The 17,047-nt window shown below is 42.9% G+C and overlaps 1 protein-coding gene across 2 annotated transcripts in view; it reads right to left on the bottom strand.

The window, feature by feature from the left end:
• Positions 1-17,047, bottom strand: part of SLC12A7 (solute carrier family 12 member 7) — a 1,179,416-nt gene that overhangs the window by 260,910 nt on the left and 901,459 nt on the right. For both annotated transcript variants that reach the window (XM_075315005.1, XM_075315006.1), the window contains exons 18-20: positions 16,507-16,702; positions 7,159-7,328; positions 3,610-3,741 (exon numbers count right to left, since the gene is read on the bottom strand). In XM_075315005.1, the coding sequence (XP_075171120.1) occupies positions 3,610-3,741; positions 7,159-7,328; positions 16,507-16,702 (498 nt within the window). The remainder of the gene's footprint in view (positions 1-3,609; positions 3,742-7,158; positions 7,329-16,506; positions 16,703-17,047) is intronic.

Here is a 17,047-nt window from a genome sequence, read left to right as displayed (position 1 = left end):
TCAGCTGGATAACTGGACTTAAAGGGGTATTCCATCTCCAAGATCCTATCCCCAATATATAGTAGGTGGAATAGCAATAATATCAGCAAATACCAATATATGGAAATGTAGAATAGTTCTCCTGATTAGGCATGCCCTTACCTCATGAGCAGGGCATTGCAGCTTTGGTAGCAACACTTACGACATGGACTCTGCTGCTGTGGAACCGGGGAGAGTGGGTGCAGATTCATTGCACCCACACTCCTCACATGGAGGGTCTGCACTTCTAGAAAATGGGGGATACGTTCTCAGAGTCATCATGGGACCCCCTTATTTTTTTTCCTTACAATAAATTGGTGAAAGAGGGAATGTTTTGAGGAGTGTTTTTTCAAATACATTTTTTTTTGTCTATTTTTTTGTTAGTACTGACAGTTTGTGATTTCGGGTATCTGATAGACGCCATGACATCACAAACTGCTGGGCTTGATGTCAGGTGACCTTACAGCTAGTATTAACCCCATTTATTACCCCGTTTGCCACTACACCAGGGCACAGGATGAGCTGGGCTGAAGCGCCAGGATTGGCGCATCTAGTGGATGCGCCACTTATGGGGCACCTGCGGCCTGCTATTTTTAGGCTGTGAAGTGCCAATAACTATGGACCTTCCCACCCTGAGAATACCAGACCACAGCTGTCCGCTTTACCTTGGCTGGTGATCCAATTTGGGGGGACCCTACTTTTTTTTGTAATTATTATTATTTAAAGAGCCTGGGGTGAAATGCACATTGGATCCCCAACCACGGTAAAGCTGCCAGCTATGGTTTTCAGGCTACAGCCATCTGCTTTACCCTAGCTGGCTATCAAAAATGGGGGGACCCCACGTCATTATTTTTTTAAACTATTTTTTTAAAAAAAAAAAAAATTAATGGGCTTCCCTGTATTTTGATTGCCAGCCTAGGTAACGCCAGGCAGATGGGAGTGGCAACCCGTAGCTGTCTGCTTTAACTGCGCTGAGAATGAAAAATACCGCGGGGCGCTACGTCATTTTTTAATGATTTATTTTTACAGCACTGTCATGTCAGGCAATCAAAATACAGGGAAGCCCATTTTTTTTTAGTTATTTAAATAAATACTTACAGCAAGATAAAATTGCAGCTGTATATTGCTCAGGCCAAAAGACTACTACTACTCCAGCAGGATACAGCTAAACCCCCACTAGGTGGAGGCAACACAGGTGCACGTGGAGCCATTCACACTCACTTCCAAATATGGAGGAGGTGATGGCTGGATGGTAAAACTGCACACTAGTGGCTTGCATAGAGCACTGTTCACACTAGCAGACGCACAGTCACAAACCCGCAGCCTATTACATAGTGGGGGTTTAGCTGTATCCTGCTGGAGTAGTAGTAGTCTTTTGGCCTGAGCAATATACAGCTGCAATTTCATCTTGCTGTAAGTAATGATATTCTTTTTTGCTTTTTTTATATTTAAATAGATAAAAAAAATATATGGGCTCCCTCTGCATTTTTTGTATTGCTAGATAAGGGTAATCCAAGCAGCTACTGGCTGCTAACCCCCACTGCTTGGTGTTATCTTCACTGGGAATGGAAAATCCAGGGAAGCATTTTTATTTTTTTTTCCCAAAAAACTAAAAAAAAAAAAAAATGACGTGAGCTTCGCCATATTTTTGTATGCTAGCCAGGTACAGCAGGCAGGTACGGGCTGCCCCCAACCCCCAGCTGCCTATTTGTACCCGGCTGGGAACTAAAAATATAGGGAAGCCCTTTTTTTAATTATTTCATGAATTTCATGAAATGATTAAAAAAAAAAAAAAAACCACGTGGGCTTCGCCCCATTTTTGTGTCCAGCCGGGTACAACTAGGCAGCTGGGGATTGGAATCCGCAGCACAGGTTAGCCCGAGGTTTCTGGGCCCCTCTGCTGCGAATTGCAGTCCGCAGCCGCCCCAGAAGATGGCGCTCTCATAGAAGCGCCATCATCTGGCGCTGTATCCAACCCCTCCAGCTGCCCTGATGCCGGTGGCTCGCTGGGTAATAATGAGTTAATACTAGCTTTGTTTAACTAGCTAGTATTAAGCCAGAGATTCTTAATGTCAGGCAAGTTTGACCCGGCCATTAAGAATCTCTAATAAAGGGTTAAAAAAAAAGACACCACACAGAGAAAAAATACTTTAATAGAAATAAATAAACAGACACACTTAGAGACTCCATGTTTATTACTCCTTCTTATCCCTCCACGATCCATGGTCTTCTGTCTTCTTTCTCCTTCAATACATGCAGCTCTGCTCCATCAGCAGCACTGCATGGGAGAAAGACGCTGCTCCCCGTGCAGGCTTTTCACTCCGTGAGTGATCAGTGCTGCTGGCTGTTAGCGGTACCGTCACCGCTGACAGACGGGTTGCCATAGCAACGGTGCTCCGATCACGTGATTCCCGGTGCCGCTGCTAGCGGTGACATCACCGCTAACAGGCGCGTTGCTATGGCAACGGTGATCTCCGTTATTTACTGGCTGTGTCAGCCGGTCAATAATGGAACGGGGAAGCAGAACGGGGAGTCTACCGTGTGCCAGAGCATGTCACCGGTACTCGGCGATACACAAACGTGCACCGTGTACCGGAGAGTGCAATGACAGGACCTAGCATGACGTCAAAGCCATGTGACCAGTCTGTAGCCAATGATATAATAGACACGTGACTGGTCACATGGCTATTTTGACGTCACGATAGGTCCTGCTTCACTGCTGGTTACCGGGAGGACGCAGCGATTACCGATGGAAAAGCGGTGGGAGACAGAGTGCAGGACGCATTGCGGGCACCGGTAAGTGTTATTGCAATGTTTATTAACTGTATGTGTACATTTATAATGTGTTTTTATGTGTTTGTGATTGCCTCCCATTGTTTTCAATGGGGTTCGAGAGGTTCGTCGAACGGGGCACCGTTCGGCGAACCGAACCAAACTCGAACTCCAGGGGGGTGGCTCATCTCTATTAATAAGGGCATGAAAGAGGGTTTGCTTTTTTTTTTTTCCAAATATAGGATTATTTTTTGCTTAATCATGGTTGGCTACCAAAATTGGGAGGGACCACACAGTGTTTTTAAAAATATTTATTTAAAAAAAAAAAGCCACGTGTTTTTTCATATTTTGATACATAGCTAATATTACGTGCATGGCTCGGGGCATCCTATAGCTGTATGCTTTATCATGGCTGGGTATTATAATATGGGGCCACCCTACGCTAATTTGTTTATCTATTTATTTTTATACCAATCTAGATGCAGACCCCATATGTGTACTTGAAAGCAGTCAGACACACTGTCACACAAGGTGGGGGCATTGTCTCACGCAACCAGAGATGCGGGGATTGCCAGTGGGTGGGGCAAGCCATGTACATGCATGAAGATAATGAGATGCCCCAGAAGCAGTGAACAGCCGTGTGGAGACCAGTAAGTAAAAAGCGCTTGTTTTATTCTTATTTTCTTTCTTTTTTCTTGGGGCCCGGGGTCAGCACTCGGGTTTTTCTGAACCCTCGTGGATCTGGACTTTTACAGCCAGGTACGCCCATCACTATTAAAAAGTTCATAATTTGAAAGTGAAAAGAAAAAGAAAACCAACCATTTCAACTACTTCAACTTCAGCATCTAGGCGGAGGTGATACAGGAACATTTGGAGATCTTTTTTCATCTGAATGCTGTTATCATCCATTTGTGCAACAGTGAAAATCCGCATCATGCACTTTCTCCAAACCTTTGGAAACGTGAGCAATAATAGAGGTTAGTAACATTAATATATATCTATATAATACAAATGTATCACTTGCTATTGTACACATACATATGGTTTATAGTGAAAGCATGTCAATTTTTTAAATAACATTGCTCTTTACAGTAATCTTTCTGGTGTTCTGACTAGTGTGTTAAAATGGAATACATGTTGCAATGTGCATAAAAAACTGAAAACACTGAAAAAAATTAATTTAAACACAAAAACCTAAATTAGTTCATTTTTAGATGATAGCTTCCATTAAAGGGGTTTAAAAAATAAAATTTTACCGCCATTCTGGCATGCATCTTTCCACAAAATATACCTGCCATGTCAGGACTAAGATTTTTTTTATTAAGTAGGCAGTTTGTAATGTGAAGTCTGATAAAAGGTTTGTTTTAAATAGGGCAAAGGTAGGAAATACATAAAATGTTACATTTTGTATTGCTTAACCGTTTCATGCCACTGCTGCTCCAGTGTGGTTTTTCTACTGCATTCCAGAGCATTTATTTGACAGAAGTGACACTCCTTCTACCTTGAGTGCTAAAGCAAATCACTCAATTCTGTTTTTTATTGAGTCTCATTACAACAGGTGTATAAATAAGTATCTAGCCATGTTGTTTTCCTTTACAAACATTTGTAAAAAAGAATATTATAGTTTACAAGCTGACTGAATTTGAGTAAAGTACTGTCATAGGAGGCTGATGTTACAACAATTGAAATATTTGTGAAAACGTTTCCTTCTTAAATATTGCATGATAAACTGAGTGAGTGGTATTATTGAAAAGTGGAGACGTCTAGGAAGCAGAGCAACTGGGCCAAAAAGTGGAACCCACATGACGTTACAGAGTAGGGTCGGCGAGTCCTCAGGAACACCACATAGTCAGCAAAGTGTGTCCTCTAAGTGCAGAGCTCCTACTCTTCTCGTCATAAACATCAGAACAAAACTGCAATGGGAGCTTCATGGTTTCTGTAGCCATAATGTCAGCAAGCATAATGCCAAGTTACCAATGGGCTGTTGTAAAGCATGCTACACTGGGCTCTGGAGCAGTGGAAACAGGTTCTGTGAAGTGATGATCTGCACTCCTCTACCTGGGAATCTGATGAATATGTAGGGGTTTACTGAATGTCAGAAGAATGCCTAGCTTCATTGTGCCGACTGTAAGGTTTGGTAGAGGAGGAATGAGACTATTCAGTGATTTCTCAAAGGTTGGCCTAGGCTCCTCAATTCCAATGATGGGAAACCTTACTATTTCCCTATCCCAATACATTTTGGCCTGCAGTATGCTTCCAACTTTGTAGGAACAGTTTCTGAAAGGTATTTTTCTGTTCCAGTATAACTGCATCCCAGTGCACAAAAAGAAAGTCCATAATGGCATGGTTGGGAATGTTTTATGTGGAAAAAACTTGACTGACCCACAGAAAGCCATGACCTCAACCTATCAGACAGCTTTGGGGTGATATGATTGAGGATTCTTAGCCAGATCCTCTTGTACAAACATCAGTGTCTTCAGTCACAAATGCTCGAATAGATGAACAAAATAGATTCTCACATCCAATATCTTGTACAGTTAGGTCCAGAAATATTTGGACAGTGACACAATTTTCGCGAGTTGGGCTCTGCATGCCACCACATTGGATTTGAAATGAAACCTCTACAACAGAATTCAAGTGCAGATTGTAACGTTTAATTTGAAGGTTTGAACAAAAATATCTGATAGAAATTGTAGGAATTGTACACATTTCTTTACAAACACTCCACATTTTAGGAGGTCAAAAGTAATTGGACAAATAAACCAAACCCAAACAAAATATTTTTATTTTCGATATTTTGTTGCGAATCCTTTGGAGGCAATCACTGCCTTAAGTCTGGAACCCATGGACATCACCAAACGCTGGGTTTCCTCCTTCTTAATGCTTTGCCAGGCCTTTACAGCCGCAGCCTTCAGGCCTTGCTTGTTTGTGGGTCTTTCCGTCTTAAGTCTGGATTTGAGCAAGTGAAATGCATGCTCAATTGGGTTAAGATCTGGTGATTGACTTGGCCATTGCAGAATGTTCCCCTTTTTTGCACACATGAACTCCTGGGTAGCTTTGGCTGTATGCTTGGGGTCATTGTCCATCTGTACTATGAAGCGCCGTCCGATCAACTTTGCGGCATTTGGCTGAATCTGGGCTGAAAGTATATCCCTGTACACTTCAGAATTCATCCGGCTACTCTTGTCTGCTGTTATGTCATCAATAAACACAAGTGACCCAGTGCCATTGAAAGCCATGCATGCCCATGCCATCACGTTGCCTCCACCATGTTTTACAGAGGATGTGGTGTGCCTTGGATTATGTGCCGTTCCCTTTCTTCTCCAAACTTTTTTCTTCCCATCATTCTGGTACAGGTTGATCTTTGTCTCATCTGTCCATAGAATACTTTTCCAGAACTGAGCTGGCTTCATGAGGTGTTTTTCAGCAAATTTAACTCTGGCCTGTCTATTTTTGGAATTGATGAATGGTTTGCATCTAGATGTGAACCCTTTGTATTTACTTTCATGGAGTCTTCTCTTTACTGTTGACTTAGAGACAGATACACCTACTTCACTGAGAGTGTTCTGGACTTCAGTTGATGTTGTGAACGGGTTCTTCTTCACCAAAGAAAGTATGCGGCGATCATCCACCACTGTTGTCATCCGTGGACACCCAGGCCTTTTTGAGTTCCCAAGCTCACCAGTCAATTCCTTTTTTCTCAGAATGTACCCGACTGTTGATTTTGCTACTCCAAGCATGTCTGCTATCTCTCTGATGGATTTTTTCTTTTTTTTCAGCCTCAGGATGTTTTGCTTCACCTCAATTGAGAGTTCCTTAGACCGCAAGTTGTCTGGTCACAGCAACAGCTTCCAAATGCAAAACCACACACCTGTAATCAACCCCAGACCTTTTAACTACTTCATTGATTACAGGTTAACGAGGGAGACGCCTTCAGAGTTAATTGCAGCCCTTAGAGTCCCTTGTCCAATTCCTTTTGGTCCCTTGAAAAAGAGGAGGCTATGCATTACAGAGCTATGATTCCTAAACCCTTTCTCCGATTTGGATGTGAAAACTCTCATATTGCAGCTGGGAGTGTGCACTTTCATCCCATATTATATATATAATTGTATTTCTGAACATGTTTTTGTAAACAGCTAAAATAACAAAACTTGTGTCACTGTCCAAATATTTCTGGACCTAACTGTAGAAAGTCATCCCAGAAGAGAAGAAGGTGTTACAGCTGCAAATGGGAACCAACTTGATATTAATACCTATGAACTTGGAACGGGATGTCCTAATGCTCCAGTATGTGTAACATGCAGGTGTCCCACATAGAGCAGTTTCAGGAGTAATTTATTAAAATATAGAAAACAATAAAGTAGATACCTTATGTTGGCGTAACAGGAAAGGCAGCAGCATCAACATTCCACCGTCATGAACAATCCACCAGACATCAATATTTCCTTCTGCAAAACGCTCTTGGTTGGTAGGGAACAAATCTATATTTTTGGCCACAAGTAAAGCTTGTTGAGCTGTTGTTGCGTCTCGTACAGTGTCTGTAGACAGGCAGAAAAATTAGAAATGCAGGTATACTTAACAGCAGTTCCCCATCTGAGGGTGTACTGGACTCCATCGCTGCCAAGCAACTACTAACCACTGTCACCCTGCTACCCTGACCAAGTAACCAGTCACTTGTTTTGAGACCACTATAAAATATAAGCACTGTGAACTAGTAGCAATGGATTTTTTTTTTAATTAGGATATTCCATTATATATTTTAGTGAATAGAGCCTTGTTTTCTTCTGTCAGTGATCCAAAATAACCTGCATAGCCTATGTGACGCCCTGGCCTATCAGGTCATCACAGGGTATTGTGCAATCTGCCCTTCTGTGCAGTATCCACCTCCTCCTTGGTTAAGGGTCCCTAACCTTTGGTGTTGCCAAGAACAAGCTAATCGAAATCCTAGGAACACTCTGCACCACACCCACCAGACACACCAGTGGACGGCCTAAGTGGAATAGGGTCACCCACTTGGGGAGTTGGTTAAGAGGGGGGTCAGGAGTGTCAGGAGTCAGTCAGACAGTGAGTTGAGCAGTGACTCAAGAAGAGAGGTCAGGAGCTGGTCTCCGTGAACCACTAGGTGGCAGACGTTGGTCTGGGCCTGGTAGGAGCTGGACCCCGGTCGCAGGGGATCCTGACAAGGGGAACAGACTGTGGAGGAGGACCGGGCAGGTGCTAGGGCATGACGGGGTACGTGGACCCTAGGTCAGGGAGTAGCTTCAGGCATCATGACAATTTACCCGACAAGGGTGGAGCCTTCAAGATCCATTCTCCACGCACTCCAAAATCGGGGTACTAGCGCAACGAGGGGGATAGGATTTTCCACTACACGGTCCAGAAAATCCCAAAGCGTGAACCCTAAGAGCAAGCTCACCCAGTTAGCCACACTGGGAAGCGGGACACGATTAGTTTCAAACTAAAGGGACCAACTAAAAGACAAGGTGCCAAGGCAAAGGTCACAGACTAACAGGCAACACCAACGGGCACGGGACCCAGGCGTGCTCCCTCTCAGCGGCAGCGGTGTCCAGAACTTTGGTTTACTACAGTTGTCCGTGTCAGCGTTATTGGACAGAGTGAGTACGCAAGTGACCCTTACCATCCCAACAGCACATCCCCGTCACCATCTCCGAGTCCCGGGGAATCCCCCCTACCCGTGGAGGGGTTAAACACCTGGCTCGCCACACCATCGCCATTGGGTTCTCCCAATTGCAGCAGTAGTACTTCACCTTACCACGCACCACGGGTGGCGTCACGAACTTTCCACACTATCCCCTGTACATAATCCCCCTTGGTTTGAGGAGCTGTATGACCCCCGGGTCCGGAGCCCTCTCGAGCCACCGCGGATCCGGATCCGAGCAGCCCAGCTGCTGACGCGGGGGCGACACAACTACATACATTGCTATGTGGAGTCTGATCTACCAGCAGCTTGTCATCATATTTTGCAATATACAGTAACAACACAGTTTACAGCAAACACCTAGGGTTTCTGTAATAGTGGCCAGTGCCGCAGCAAGAAACTTTAAAATTGAATAGTCAATAAATGCCACAATCTTTATTATTAAACTGTATGTATCTTTGGGAGCTCCAAAGATATGAATAATTTATTGAGGAACGGCACATCATGTAAAAAGCAAATTAAGTTAGCTAAGTTTGAGACAGAGAGACTCATTGCGAGAGAAAGTAAAAATAATCCTAAAATATTCTTTAACTACATAAACAGTAAAAAACTGAAAAGCGATAGTGTTGGCCCCCTTAAAAATAGTCTTGGTGAAATGGTGGAAGGGGATGAGGGTAAAGCTAACCTGCTGAATGACTTTTTTTCTACGGTTTTTATACAAGAAAATGCCATGGCAGATGACATGACCAGTGATGCCATAAATTCACCCTTGAATATTACCTGCTTAACCCAGCAGGAAGTACGCCACCGCCTCGAAATCACTAAGGTTGACAAATCTCCGGGCCCGGATGGCATACACCCCAGAGTACTACAGGAATTGAGTTCTGTGATAGATAGACCATTATTTTTAATCTTCTCAGATTCCTTAATAACAGGGTCGGTACCACAGGACTGGCGCATAGCAAATGTGGTGCCAATATTCAAAAAGGGGACAAAAACTGAGCCGGGAAATTATAGGCCGGTAAGTTTAACCTCTACGGTTGGTAGAATCCTTGAGGGTTTCTTGAGAGATGCTATACTGGAGTATCTCAAGAAAAATAACCTTATGACAGAGTATCAACATGGGTTTATGAGGGATCGATCCTGTCAAACTAATTTGATCAGCTTCTATGAAGAGGTAAGTTCAAGCCTGGACCAGGGAAATGCAGTGGATGTTGTGTATATGGACTTTTCAAAAGCTTTTGATACGGTGCCACACAAAAGGTTGGTACATAAAATGAGAATAATGGGGATAGGGGAAAATATGTGTAACTGGGTTAAAAACTGGCTCAGTGATAGGAAACAAAGGGTGGTTATTAATGGTACGTACTCGGACTGGGTCTCAGTTCATAGTGGGGTACCACAGGGGTCAGTATTGGGCCCGCTTCTTTTCAACATATTTATAAATGACCTTGTTGGGGGCATGCGGAGTAGAATTTCAATATTTGCAGATGATACTAAACTCTGCAGGGTAATCAATACAGAGGAGGATAATTTTATATTACAGGGAGATTTATGTAAATTGGAGGATTGGGCTGAGAAGTGGCAATTGAAGTTTAATGTAGATAAATGTAAGGTCATGCACTTGGGTAGAGGAAATAACATTTATGATTATGTACTTAATTGTAGAACACTGGGTAAAACAGACACAGAAAAAGACTTGGGTGTATGGGTGGATGGAAAACTTCACTTTAGTGGCCAGTGTCAGGCAGCTGCTGCCAGGGCTAATAAAATAATGGGATGTATTAAAAGAGGTATAAGTGTTCATGAAAAAAATATAGTTCTACCTCTGTACAAGTCACTAGTGCGACCGCACTTAGAATACTGTGTACAATTCTGGTCACCGATATATAAGAAGGACATAGCTGAACTGGAGAGGGTGCAGAGAAGAGCGACCAAGATTATTAGAGGAATGGGGGGGCTGCAATACGAAGACAGGTTATTAAACTTGGGGTTATTTAGTCTGGAAAAACGAAGGCTTAGGGGAGATCTAATCACAATGTATAAATATATGAGGGGACAGTACAGAGACCTTTCCAAAGATCTATTTACACCTAGGCCTGCGACTGGAACACGGGGGCATCCGCTACGTCTTGAGGAAAGAAGGTTTAATCATAATCACAGACGAGGATTCTTTACTGTACGAGCAGTGAGACTATGGAACTCTCTGCCGCATGATGTTGTAATGAGTGATTCACTACTAACATTTAAGCAGAGACTGGACGCCTTTCTTGAAAAATTTAATATAACCAGTTATGTATATTAGATTTTATGACAGGGTATTGATCCAGGGAACTAGTCTGATTGCCGGATGTGGAGTCAGGAAGGAAATTTTTTCCCCATTGGAACTTGTTTGCCACATTGGGGTTTTTTTGCCTTCCTCTGGATCAACATGTTAGGCTACGGGTTGAACTAGATGGACTTAGAGTCTCCCTTCAACCTTAAAAACTATGATACTATGATACTATGATCATTTTAAAGGGAACCAATTACCAGGATTTTCTTATATAAACTAAAGCCAGTGCTATACTGACACTATCATGCTAATTCTATACATATCTTTGTCAGATTTGATGTACAGTTTTTGAAATACAGGCAAGTAAAGTTACAGAAATGTACAGGTTTTTGATTGACAGTAGCTGCCGAATATCTAATATGTGGGTCAGGTTTTGCTATCTATTCCGGCCCCTGTCTGCTGCCTGGTCACTGTATGTCTTCCAGGTATGAGTCATTTCTGTCACGTGATAGGGGCGTGATAGAAATGCAGCCCATACTGTCTAATATCTACCAAGGCTAGGGAGGCAGACAGGGATGGGAATAGATACTAAAACCCCAACCACATATTAGCTATTCGGCAGCTGCTGCCAATCAATGTAACTTTGCTTGCCTGTATTTCAAAAACCATACAACCAATCTGACAACTAAAAGTATGAAGAGAATCAGACTGATAGTGCCATTATAGCACTGGCTTTAGTTTATATAAGAAAATCCTGGTGATTGGTTCCCTTTAAATTGAGTTACGGTTTAAAAAAAACCCCAAAACATAAAAAACCCCCAAACAAAACACAACACACACACACACACAAACATACAAACACCCACAGACAGACACACACACACACACACACACACACACACACACGAGGGTTTACATTTTGACACTCATTTATAAAACACAACCGCAATGTCATAACTTAACACCTTCAATGTTATGAGTTATGTGAATTAATAGGTTAAATATTCTGGACACATGTAAGTTTATAAGTAGTAGGTACTCAGTTATGAAAAGAACTACATAAGTCTGGAGTCAGTAATCTACAGGAAGACCATATGCTCTCTGTGTGCTATTTAGTTAAAGGAATTGTCCACTCTGGGACAACCCCTGTTTAACCCTTTTACTGACATAATGATTTTCCATTTTTGTTTTTCCTCCCCTTCTTCAAAGATCCATAACTTTATTTTTCAGATGACTTTGACATAAGAGCCTGTTTTTCGCTGGATGCCTTGCATTTTTAAATAGCACCATAATTTTTACCATGTGATATACTTGAATACAGAGAAAAAAAAAATCCAAGTATAGTAAAATTAAAAAAAACAAAAACTATTGTGCAACTGTCTATAGATTTTTTTTTTATTTACGACATTCATTGTACAGTAAAAATGTCCTAGGAATATGATTGTTCAGATCAGAACAATTACAGCCTAAAGGCCGCTTTACACGCTGCGACATCACTAGCGATGGGGTTGGGAGCATGATGCCAAATCGGGTAGTATTTGTTGGGGATATCTGGCACATAACCACACTTAAAGTGAGTCTCCTGTAGCAGGAGTACGTCGACTCCCATTTTATGCATACCGTGCAGGATATGATTGCGCTTTTGCAGGGTATTGAACCCTTGTACATTTAGCGATGCAAACTTCAAGGAGACCATAGTGTGTACCGGTTAAGACAAACTTGGATTTCTAAAACGTAGGGAGTCCCAAGCGATAAAAAGGTAGGACAGGCGAGGGTCAGGGGAGGGATGAGAGAGGTAGGCAGAACAAGGAAGAAGGCGAGGTAAGAGAGAAAATAAGGAGTACAAGCAAGAAAAAGTAGAGACCGAAAAACTTAAAGAGGAAAGCCTACCAAGAGTTTAGGCTGTGTCCTCGTTCCTAGGTCAAGGCAAAAAAGACTGTAAAAGGCCCAAGATGGGTCAATACAGTCACACTTGAAAAACAAGTGTCCCTAATGGGGTGAGTCTAGCAACGGAAACGCCGTAACCCCAGACAAACACTCCACCAGGGAGACAGCAACAAAATATAAGAATACATTAGCTAAAACATTTGATAACTGCAACAGGAAACATTCCAATCAAGAGGAGAGGAGGGAAGAGAGGAAAGGGGGAAAAAAAAAACAAAAAAAAGGGGGGGGTCAAGAGAGGGAGGGACGGGAGGAGGGAGGATGTGAGAGCACAAGGAGAGCCTACCAAAACGAAATAATGCTCATTATGTATACAAATACCAGGATGATTTAAATGTTCAATTATGAACGGATGGGCAAGCATCAGCACACAGGTCATAGGTACTCAGTCCTAGCCACAACATGAACATATTTCATGGAGGAGCAGACCAAGAGAATCATCAGGACAAAGTCACTGCTCGACCATGCGAGGTCCCGTTCCGGGGTCTTTGAGAGAATGAAGGTTGACGTCTCTCTTCACCACGGCGGAAGGGTAGGTATGGATTAGGGGGCCAATCTGGAATTGAGATCGTGGGTAATTTCAGTCCTTCCAGGAAGGAGCTCAGGTCAGACGGGCCACAGAGAGTAAAAAAACCTCTATGAAGCCGGACCTGCAACTGGAAAGGGAACCCCCATGAATAGGGGATTTCCCTCTCCCTGAGAGCTTTTGTGATGGGTCGGAGTGCTCTACGCTTGGACCACTGTATACCTGGATAGATCCACCATGATATGGACCACAGCCCCATCAGAGTCAAGAGGGCCTTTGAGCCGGGCCTGTTTCATGATCTCCTCCTTCTCATGATAGTAGTGAAGGCGACATATAACGTCTCTTGGGTTGTTGGGGTCAAGAGATCTAGGCCTCAAGGCTCGATGGGCCCTGTCAAAGATAATGACTGCTTCTGGGGGTCTGTCCAGCAGATTATTCAGTAGACCTTGTAATGTAGAAGGAAGATCCGTCAGTCCTGTCACTTCTGGGACATCCCTAATGCGTATGTTGTTGCGACGGTCCCTATTTTCGGAGTCTTCCATTAGGTTGAAGAGAGAAGAGATTTGGTCCGCATGAAGATCTAGAGTCTTAGCATATTCAGACTGAGCAGCGGCCGTTTCTGTAGCTGTAACTCTGTCAGAAATCTGTGAGATAGAGGTGCTGAGTCCCTGTATTTCAGCTGTGCATAGACTTGCAAGGCGGGATATGTAGCCCTCCATGTCCGTTTTAGTAGGGATTTCGGACATTCTGAAGCGCAGGTCTTTAATGTCTCCCAGTACAGATAAAATATATCTTTGTACCGTGTTAGCCAGTAGAGATAAAAAAATTGTTTAAAAGAACAGAGAGTCCTCAGTGGTTGATACCTTTTAATGGCTAACTGAAAAGATGGTAATAATTGCAAGCTTTCGAGACTACTCAGGTCTCTTCATATAACTTGTTCTTTTTTTTTTTTTTTCTTTTTTTTTTTTTTCTTTTTACTGCACTATTCTAAGTCCTGTTGTGTATAAATACGTGACTCTTCAGATTTTGTGTTATACCATGCCTGATGAAGAGACCTGAGTAGTCTCGAAAGCTTGCAATTATTACCATCTTTTCAGTTAGCCATTAAAAGGTATCAACCACTGAGGACTCTCTGTTCTTTTAAACAATTTTTTTATCCCAGTACAGAATCAGAGGCTTCAGAGAAGTGAGCATTGGAAGCCAGGGGTTTAGTGGAGTGCGGGTCCAGGGACCCCACAGGAGACCGGTGTGACCGCCGGGGACGCGTCTGGGGGTTCAGCCAAGAATTTCTGTATGTTCCCGTTCTTGGCTTTAGATTTGGGTGCACTCATCCCAGCAATTGGGGGGGCTGGGGCTTTTTCAGGAGCCATATTGCTTATATGCGAGTATAACAGGGCACACTAGAAAGAGGAGGGCTCCAAGAGACCAGGAAAACAAGAGATTTCTATGGCAGAGACCCTGGTCAGGACGCAGGGTCTCTGGCAGGGAGGGAGCTCTAAAATGCCCAGTAATGCCTTATCAGTAACTTGGTCCCTTGGCAGCCAGGGGCACACAGGGGTGTCAGAAACCAGTCAGCATGTGAGGCCCGAGATGCTGCAGCTGCCACACAAAGCTTATCTACGGGGCAGACTGATATAAAAGGTAATTGTTTGGGTTAGGTTCTTTATCCTTGTGCTCAGCAAGTGCTGCAATCTAGATCAGTGTTTGTGAATTGAGCATTAAGGTGTATTGGGACGGTTTATTGTGTTATTAAAAACAGGCAATAGTGTCTGTTTGACATTCAGCTGGATTTTAGTGTCTTTTAATTTGCAGGCTTTCACCAGACTTGCACTGGCAGCACCAGAGGTGATCAACTGTTTACTTTAGTGATTATCACTCTGCTGCTGAGTTGCTGTCACACAGGGCCCCATTTACCTGCAGCTCGTCTTATCAGTAGCTCTGGTGTTAATCTCCAGGTATATTAAATCCCTCAAGTTTTCCCGGAGTTGAGTTAAGAAACAAGAGGTCCGCACCAGGATGGCTCTCACCCACCTCTATCAGTGCTTGCTTCTGCTGCTCAGTCTCTTTCACTCAGCGTCAGCCATCTTGAGAATTCAATGCTTCTTTTCACTTACTGCAACTTTGCTGTTCTGAGTACTGGCCAGTCACTGATAACAGTAATAAAAGCTCCTCCATGTACAGAGAGGTGAGGGCATGGAGAGGTGAGGGCATGTAGTAGGTGCTGCAGTTTTGTGCTGGAGCTGTCTCCCAGGCCGAGGAAAGCCAGGGGTCTCAGGAGCTTTAGAATTCACAGCCCTCCGGCACCATCGCTAGGCCACGCCTCGGGAAGACCACGTTTTAATCATGTCTTATTGCATAATTTTTTTCAACTGAAACGCTGCACAAAATGCAATTTTTTTTCTTAACTATGTTTACTGTTTGTGTTAACTTTATATTTTGATAGATTGGACTTTTATAGACACAGAGCTAAAATGTGTGAATTTTTAAAAATGTATTCTTAATAAGAGGGGGGGAGGGTAATTTTAACTTTTTTATTTTTTTCATAGTTTTATGATTTTTTTTTTATTGTACTTTGTAGTCTCCTAGGAAACTTGAGCCTAGAATCATCTGATTGCTTATACCATATACTGTAATTCAATAGTATTGTGGTATATAGCAAAAATCATTGTCTATGTAGCCTAGCCACAGGATGGACATAGGTCTTTAGCAGGCTCCCGAATGACATACCATTGTGCCCCCCCTCCTACGTCATGTGGTGCTGATAACGTGTGAAACAGTGCTCCCTCCTGGCCATGCTATATAAATGCCACTGTCAGAGATTGACAGTATCACTTAAAGAGTGAATGGGAGCGAGTGAACATAAAATTAACCATTACATCATGTCAGGAAGGGGTTAACCACTTCAACACCCCACAGAAAGTAAGTGCAATCTAAACTCACCTCCCACAGTGATGCTATTCTAATGATGTCAGTGCTGCAGTTTCTGGCAGGTGAGGTGACGGCTGCAACAAGTCACCTGTCCACTTAGTGTCATTAAAATTCTGTAACGTCCACTCCGACAAAATAGTTAAGGCTGCAGCTGATCAGTGACTGTTAATTAGCTGCAGTGGTCACATGACATGCCAAGAATGGCAGCGCCAACATTGCTGGACCTGCAGCCTGACTGCGGGAGGAGAGGATAGGTAGGTGCTGAAGTGATTAAGCAGGGGTTGTCCAGCAGTGGATAACACGTTTAACAATGAGAGATAACACACAGACAATCCAACAAAAAAAACTAAATTAGGGCACAATATATAAAAAGGTAACACCCACCAACAAAAGTTTTCCAGCTGTAAGTGTTATTTGGCTGCTTCCACGAGTGCGGCCAAGCCATTAATACAGTATTGTGCTTCATACCACCAAGACCAGCAGACTGGATCAAGTGGGACATCCCATCGCGTACACTGGGCGAAACCACTAACTGACAAAATCCTTTTGTCTTTTCTGCAATCATTAAAGCTTTGACATTCTACAATAGAAACAAAAAAAAAATTACAGATTTACTGGACTTTACATAACACTTCCAACTTAAAATACAAAATAACCAAACAAAGGAAGTGAACTGCATAAGTGTATTTCATAAAAAGTCACAGCAATTTACTGTGGAGAAGTAACAATACAAGTACACGGTAAAATCATACAGTTTAGGCTGCTTTCACACTACGTTTTTTTAACATGCGTCCTGAACGTTTTTTTGCTGCAAAAGCGGATCCAGTACAAATGCGTTTTCATTTCAATGCATTTGCAATGGACTTGCGTCAACATGCTTTCACATGCGTTCGCGTGCAGTTTTGTTAGAGTCTAGTGACTTGCA

Source organism: Anomaloglossus baeobatrachus, chromosome 6 (assembly GCF_048569485.1).
Source record: "Anomaloglossus baeobatrachus isolate aAnoBae1 chromosome 6, aAnoBae1.hap1, whole genome shotgun sequence".
Classification (NCBI taxonomy): domain Eukaryota; kingdom Metazoa; phylum Chordata; class Amphibia; order Anura; family Aromobatidae; genus Anomaloglossus; species Anomaloglossus baeobatrachus.
The sequence above is the reverse complement of the archived record's forward strand: the minus strand, read 5'-3'. Positions and strand labels throughout refer to the sequence as shown.